General features: G+C 35.6%; 1 protein-coding gene across 1 annotated transcript in view; it reads left to right on the top strand.

The window, feature by feature from the left end:
* LOC125669995 (uncharacterized) overlaps positions 1 to 9,001 on the top strand; it is a 61,006-nt gene that overhangs the window by 20,407 nt on the left and 31,598 nt on the right. Inside the window, exons 14-16 of the mRNA XM_056161350.1 lie at positions 7,663 to 7,756; positions 8,180 to 8,363; positions 8,532 to 8,655. Of these exons, the coding sequence (XP_056017325.1) occupies positions 7,663 to 7,756; positions 8,180 to 8,363; positions 8,532 to 8,655 (402 nt within the window). The remainder of the gene's footprint in view (positions 1 to 7,662; positions 7,757 to 8,179; positions 8,364 to 8,531; positions 8,656 to 9,001) is intronic.

Consider the following 9,001-nt stretch of genomic DNA (forward strand, 5'->3'; position numbering starts at 1 on the left):
TAAAAATCTTCTTCCCAGAACCACTAAACCAGAAAAGTTGAGATTTATATGAAAGCTTTCTGATATAGTGCAGATTCAGGTTTGTTAAAATCATGCCCCCCCCCCCCCCCCCCCCCCCCCCCCCGGGGTAGGATGGGGCCACAATAGGGGATCAAAGTTTTACATACAAATATATAGGGACAATCTTTAAAAATCTTCTTCTCAAGAACCATTGGGCCAAAGAAGTTCACATTTACATGAAAGCTTTCTGACATAGTGTAGATTCAAGTTTGCAAAAACCATGGCCTCCAGGGGAAGGTTTGGGGCCATAATAAGGACTACGGTTTTACATGCAAATAGATATGGAAAATCTTCTGATATGGACCAAGGTGACTCAGGTGAGCGATGTGGCCCATGGGCCTCTTGTTTTCTACCCACTGGTACTCGTACCAGTACCGTTTCGATTGGGAAAAATAGCGTCAAAATCGAACAAATTGGGAATTTTCTACCAATGTATCGGCAAATGATTTCAACTAAAAAAAAAAGGAAAAAAGAACAAAACAAGAAGTAGTCATCTTATTACAAACTTTTTACGGTAATATTTCCTGTTGTGAGACATAAGGAATCATCGTAGGCTCGTTTTATAATAATCGTAGCTCTACAACACGCGCACTGCCATATTTTGTACTTTCGATTTAATACCCGAAGTAAACATTTTAGTTAACTCGTATAACGTTTCGGACTTAATAAATTACGATGTCAGCTGTCTATTTTTCAGCAATTGAATTGGGAATTTTAAGTCTCAAAATTGGGAAAATCTACGGTTTTTGGCATTGGGAATGGTACCGTTTATTGGTACCAGTTATATAAGGGAAAAACCCCGCTGAAATGAGTAGTGACCATAAGGCTGGTTTATGTCTATTCCTTTCTTATTAGAAATGTTGAGTAACTAAACATTGTTCACAATCACACACTCATGTACTCATAACTACACATAGACTCATGTACAGTACCCGCAACGTTATTCTTGACATGATAAACGATAGAACACGATACACGCACAATAGGATAGGATACATGCACGATACGATAGGATACACGATAAACCTGATAAATGCAAAACCTGATAAATGATCTTCACGATAGACCTGATAAACGCAAAACATGATAAACGATCTTCACGATAAACCTGATAGAAATGTTGTAAATTTAGAATCAATTTAGACAGAAAGAAATTTTGATACCGACAACATAATTGCATTATGTTAGTAATAATACTGAAGGATTTCAATATTCATTATACACCCAAAACGTATAATTTCTTTAATAGATGGTCGTACTTTTTAAAAAAAAAATTTTATTTACATTTTTTACGCCATCACAGCTAAAATCAGAAAACTAAACTGTATACGTTATTTAATTCATTATTTGATATCTATTTGAATTTTCCCAGCCAATGATTCTAAAATTATAATTGTCACCTAATGTTTAATATATAAATTATAAAATTATACAGTGAATTATTAAATGTAATATAATGTAGTGATATCATGCTTCAGTAGCTCTCTAATTCTAATGTCTATTATCTTGAATGTGAAATAAACCAAGGAATATTTTGTGTGTAGCGAGGAGGGAGTTATTTTGCATCAAGCTCTAAGTTCACCGGTCATTCAACAATTACAGTTATTTTCATCATGACCACTTTAAAAAAGATCCAATGCATTACACCAAATCTTCATACGTTAGCTATTTCTACACGATGGGTGATGATTGATATTCATAAGTAATTGGAACTTATGTATTTGAATTGATATCTTAATAACAAAATAAATAAACTATGAAAAAAATAAATAAAACATGGCTTTTTTAAATTCACAATTTTGAAATGCTTAAAAAAATTTGTGTTTAGTATGTAAAAGAAAATACAAATAATCATCAAACCCGGTATTAATTTCCAGTATCTACCCGTACGATTATGGGTACATGTACAAGTAAAAAAAAACAACAACGATGATAGACGAGTTGTGCCCGACTTTTGGAAGATACAATACCTTTGCACCCTTTTAAAACTTAATCTTCTAAATGTGTCAAATACAATGTCCTCGAGAATATTTGCAGTCAAAACACAGGTGATACACAGACACACACAAGTTCAATGGTGGGTATATAAATAGAACACAGGTGGAAAAAAAATCGGAAGAAAACGAGCCTTTATTAAAATATATGTAATAAACAATGTTATTTACTGATTTTTCCTTTCAAATCGGAACTTCCTATTTCTCTGTTAGTGTTAATTACAAATAATTGTTTCTAGACAAGCAAATGTTTATGAACTGTACATGAATGAGCTTTCAGATTTACTGTCCCCGGTTTGCTCGGCAAACCATTGCCTGCTTTTCATATTACATGTACTTAGAATGAAATTGTGATAAATTTTCACCCTCTCTGGACAGACAAATAGCTCTTCTACCTTAAAATCGACAGCTTTATGTTCTCCTTCAAATATACTGTCTTTTCTCGATTCCTAAAAAAGCTTCTTTAACAAAACGAATAAAGCTTTCGAAAGTATCGTACTTTTTCATTAGATTTGATATACAATCCCGATAGTTTCCGAAGGTACACGATAAACGATTTTCATCATAAACGGAAAACCTGATACACGCAAAACACGATACACGATAGACCTGATAAACGCAAAACATGATAGAAAACCTGATAAACGCAAAACACGATACGATAGGATACACGCACGATACGATAGGATACACACACGATAGAAAACGATAGGAATGTCAAGAATAACGTTGCCAGTACTGTACTCATAACCACACATAGACTCATGTACTCATAACCACACATAGACACATGTACTCATAACCACACAGACACATGCACTCATAACAACACACATAGACACATGTACTCATAACCACACATAGACACATGTACTCATAACCACACATAGACACATGTACTCACAACCACACATAGACACATGTACTCATAACAACACACATAGACTCATGCACTCATAACCACACATAGACACATGTACTCATAACCACACATAGACACATGTACTCATAACCACACATAGACACATGTACTCATAACCACACACATAGACTCATGCACTCATAACCACACATAGACACATGTACTCATAACCACACATAGACACATGTACTCATAACCACACATAGACACATGTACTCATAACCACACATAGACACATGTACTCATAACCACACAGACACATGTACTCATAACCACACACATAGACTCATGTACATAACAACACATAGACTCATGTACTCATAACCATACATAGACACATGTACTCATAACCACACATAGACTCATGTACTCATAACCACACATAGACTCATGTACATAACAACACATAGACTCATGTACTCATAACCATACATAGACACATGTACTCATAACCACACATAGACTCATGCACTCATAACCACACATAGACACATGTACTCATAACCACACATAGACACATGTACTCATAACCACACATAGACACATGTACTCATAACCACACAGACACATGTACTCATAACCACACACATAGACTCATGTACATAACAACACATAGACTCATGTACTCATAACCATACATAGACACATGTACTCATAACCACACATAGACTCATGTACTCATAACCACACATAGACACATGTACTCATAACTACACACATAGACTCATGTACATAACAACACACATAGACTCATGTACTCATAACAACACACATAGACTCATGCACTTATAACCACACACATAGACACATGTACTCATAACAACACACATAGACACATGTACTCATAACCACACACATAGACTCATGTACTCATAACCATACATAGACACATGTACTCATAACCACACATAGACACATGTACTCATAACCATACATAGACACATGCACTCATAACCACACACATAGACACATGTACTCATAACCACACACATAGACACATGTACTCATAACCACACACATAGACACATGTACTCATAACCACACACATAGACTCATGTACTCATAACCATACATAGACACATGTACTCATAACCACACACATAGACTCATGCACTTATAACAACACACATAGACACATGTACTCATAACCACACACATAGACTCATGCACTTATAACAACACAAATAGACTCATGCACTTATAACCACACACATAGACACATGTACTCATAACCACACACATAGACTCATGTACTCATAACCACACACATAGACTCATGTACATAACAACACATAGACTCATGCATGCATAACCACACACATAGACACATGTACTCATAACTACACATATAGACACATGCACTTATAAAAACACACATAGACACATGTACTCATAACCACACATAGACACATGCACTTATAACAACACACATAGACACATGTACTCATAACAACACACATATACACGTGCACTCATAACTACACACATAGACACATGTACTCATAATCACACATAGACACATGTACTTATAACAACACACATAGACTCATGCACTTATAACCACACACATATACACGTGCACTCATAACTACACACATAGACACATGTACTCATAATCACACATAGACACATGCACTCATAACAACACACATAGACACATGTACTCATAACTACACATAGACTCATGCACTTATAACAACACACATAGACTCATGCACTTATAACCACACACATAGACTCATGCACTTATAACAACACACATAGACACATGTACTCATAACCACACATAGACTCATGCACTTATAACAACACACATAGACTCATGCACTTATAACCACACACATAGACACATGTACTCATAACAACACACATAGACACATGTACTCATAACTACACACATAGACTCATGTACTCATAATCACACATAGACTCATGCACTCATAACCACACACATAGACACATGCACTCATAACCACACACATAGACTCATGCACTCATAACTACACACATAGACTCATGTACTCATAACCACACATAGACTCATGTACTCATAACCATACATAGACTCATGCACTCACAACCACACATACATGTATAGACAAATGCACAATCACTACTTTATCCCCAAACTTATTCAAAGATATATTTTTATTTCATTTTATCCCAAACGAAACTGATTTTTTTGGTTTTTCAAACTACCACCCCTCCTTTTGAATTGTGAAAAATTTGTGACATTTTTCTCAAATTGGGAAAAATCATTCATAGTAAATTAAAATGGTAAAGATGCATAAAATAATCATATAACAAAAAAAAATTTTGTTTAAGGTTTATTTCAGATCTCATTTAAAATCAAAATAAATCATTATTTAACATTAAATATGTATGGGAAGTCATACCTTGTATAAATATTATTGACTTTTTCTAAGAAATACTTATTGTCTAATTTAATAAATTAATTCACCAGCATTTGTACCCATAATCTTGTAAATAATATATTAATAATCAAGTTTCCAGAATGTCTCTCCTGATTGTGTTTTTCGGATTTTAGTAAAATCCTATATTGTTGGCCACTTCCTGTTATTAGCCTGATCCTACATATAATGGTGGTCAAACTACTATGCTACATATGGGAAAAGAGTACCAATTCATTTCCCATAGACCTCAATGCTAACCTTTGGCCCTCTCACTAATTAACTATATCAATTTTAAACAGATGACCGCAAACATTTCAAAGTTTATTCCAAGTGTTGATAAAAAACGACAAAAAATATATAGGGTCCCGTGCCTTTTATAGGCCATATTTGTACTTTTTTACAACACCTAGCAATCTGCAGTAAATGACACACTTCATTTTAAGCACACCCCTACCATGGTAATTTCCTCGGTCATTTCTCGATTTTGTGCGATAATTTTTCATCCTGACAATTAATTTGAACCTCTGTAATTTTTCTTTCAATTCCAAATAATTTCACTCTTGATATTAGCTAATCACACAACACCTAGACATTTATACCTACGCTCAATCTTGGGGTAAACTGCGTCCGGGTTACACATACGGGGGTTTGGTACTCTCATTCTATATCTGCTTATATCCATGGATGCCTCCATTGTTTTACATATTCTTTACCAAACGATTTTGCATGTGCAGTAGTTTGGAGAATAAAACTGAAGAAAAAAAATGTATTTACTCTTTGTCAGCAATATATGGTAAATTTTTTGTTTAAAATGGCCTAATTTCCCTAGATTTGAAATTAAGAAAAACATATATATATAATTAGGAAAAAATAATCAATTTTTGTGAGGGGAAACAGCCAAATATCGATGGCATTTTGGCCAAAAAATATCACTTCGAAACAAAACTTATTAGCTCACCTGAGCCAAAAGCTCAAGTGAGCTCTTCTGATCACATTCTGTTTGTCCGTTAACTTTTGATATTTTTGACTTCTCCATAACTGTTGGGCCAATTTTAATCAAATTTGTCATAAAGAATCTTTGGGCCAAGGGGATTGAAGTTTGTTCAAATGGAGGAACATGCCCCCCTTGAAAGAGGAGAAAATCACAAAAATAGAGTGGGGTCATTTAAAAATCTACATGAAAGCTTCCTGACATAGTGCAGATTCAGGTTTGTTAAAATCATGATCGCCTGGGGTAGGGTTGGGTCACAATAGGGGATCAAAGTTTTACATGCAAGTTCATAAGCTAGGAAAATCTTTAAAAATCTTCTTCTCAAGAACCACTAGTCCAGAAGAGTGGAGATTTACATGAAAGCTTCCCGACATGGAGTAAATTCAAGTTTATGCAGATCATGGCTTCCGGTTTTAGGGTTGGGACACAATAAGGAATCCCAAGTTTTATATGCTGATATATAGGAAAATATTCCTCAGAACCACTGGACCAATTTCCATCAAACTTATATGAATCATCATTTGATGAAGGAGATTCAAGTTTGTTCAAATGAAGGGCCATTTCCCCTTCATAGGGAAGAAAATCTCAAAAAGGCCAAACTAGGCTGGGGACATTTTAAAATCTTCTCAAGAACCACTGGGCCTGAAAAGTTGAAATTTGCATGAAAGCTTCCTGATATAGTGCAGATTCAAGTTTGTTAAAAATCATTGTCCCTGGGGTAGGATAGGACCACAATAGGGGATCTCCTATTAAGGTTTTATATAGCTGCAGAACTGTAGCTCTCAGAAAAAATATTGTGACAGAACAGAGAGCTACAGATCCACCCCTTATAAATACCTTCGATTTAAGGTGCACAAAAAGCTGTGCACGGTTGAGGCCTGATATCGTTATATTCTCGTGTTGCTGTCTCATAAATTTAATTTTAAAAAATTGTTAACATATTTTCCTACTATATTTGTGTCCAAACATACCTTCAAATATTCATTAAGTTGTATGATCTATGACCTTGGTCTTAACCAGAACAGCAAGGTCATGTCAGTCATATTAATGTTGAGGCATATCCATGTTATGTGAATTCATTTTCAGTTATGTCATGGTCCTTTAGGGCTAGGTTGGGGCCACAATATGTGGTCTAAATTTTCATGGGGATAATGATTGAGAAAAAGATCTTTTAACAATCACAACTGCTGAACAAATAGCAGGGTCACGGTGACTCAGGTGAGGTGAGTGATGTGGCCCATGAGCCTATTGTTTAAATGTGCATTTGCATTCCAATTTTAGCCCAAGAGAAGGAAAACATGGTGCCCTGGAAAGGGAGCCTCGGTCAGTTCACCAAGACGCTTCAGTTTCATCAACAGGATGAACTTTTTTAATGGTAAATATTGTGGGAGTACAATGTGCTACCTTATCTATCTTGTACTCTGGACTTCCTTATCTATCTTGTACTCTGGACTTCCTTATCTATCTTGTACTCTGGACTTCCTTATCTATCTTGTACGCTGGACTTCCTTATCTATCTTGTACTCTGGACTTCCTTATCTATCTTGTACTCTGGACTTCCTTATCTATCTTGTACTCTGGACTTCCTTATCTATCTTGTACTCTGGACCTGCTGTGTGGTGCATTTTGTAATTGATTTTGGTTTCATGGACATTTAACATAATGTATCAAGTGATAAGAATAAAGGTATTCAGAGACTGCTACTCAGCAGAGAACTTGAATCGCAGTCAGAAATGTACAATTCATATGATGTGATTGCTTTGCAATGTTAAGTCTAGAGCCTAATGAAAATTTACAGAGGCAGAAGAAAAGAACATTGAAGACATTTCTCCGCCAAATCCAAGAAAACGGCACTCAGACGAAAAGCTCAAAGAACCTGCAAAAAAGAAGCATGTAACTTTTCCTGATGCTGATCCTGTCCAAGATGAAGAGGATGATGAAGCATTTCTTGTCGATCCCTTAGCCAGGGATCTCTTAGATTTGTGAGTAAAATGCTTTATTTTATTGCACCAGAGAGCTTTTGGTAACGTTCAGTTTGTTTATCATTACACACGCACGAATATAATTATATATACATACAAGTACAAAATTCATTTTTGACAACTTTGACTTTGACAACGATTTACTGAAATATGAAATTATGTTTCCAGGCAAGATAGATATGAGAGTCTACTACAAGACTATGAAGAACTGAAGAGAGAGAAGATAGAGATGGATGAATATCACTGTCTGGAACGGGAGACCAACCAGGAGGGCTTAGACAGAATGAATCAGGTACTGTGTCTGAGCGGGATGAAATATACGTGTCTGAATGTTTGAGCAGCTGGGGTTAATGATCAGACCCGAATTGGAAGTAAAACCATTAGAGTCAGGAGCTACAAGTTTACGTTTCCCCATTTTGACAAGCTAAGCCACCCCCCCCCCCCCCCCCCCCCCCCCCCCCAAATAGTTGTGTTTCCAATTACATCTTGAAAAAAAAAATAGGGTTGGGGTTGGCCAAAAAAAATTATTATTTTTTTTTTGCTTTTTTTTAAAATTCAGTAAATATTTGCCTTGTATCTCTGGGGAAGAAACTTAACATGATACATGCATTTGTGAGTACTGACATGTAGCGTCAAGT

The sequence above is a fragment of the Ostrea edulis genome, chromosome 4 (assembly GCF_947568905.1).
Source record: "Ostrea edulis chromosome 4, xbOstEdul1.1, whole genome shotgun sequence".
NCBI classification, from domain to species: Eukaryota; Metazoa; Mollusca; class Bivalvia; order Ostreida; family Ostreidae; genus Ostrea; species Ostrea edulis.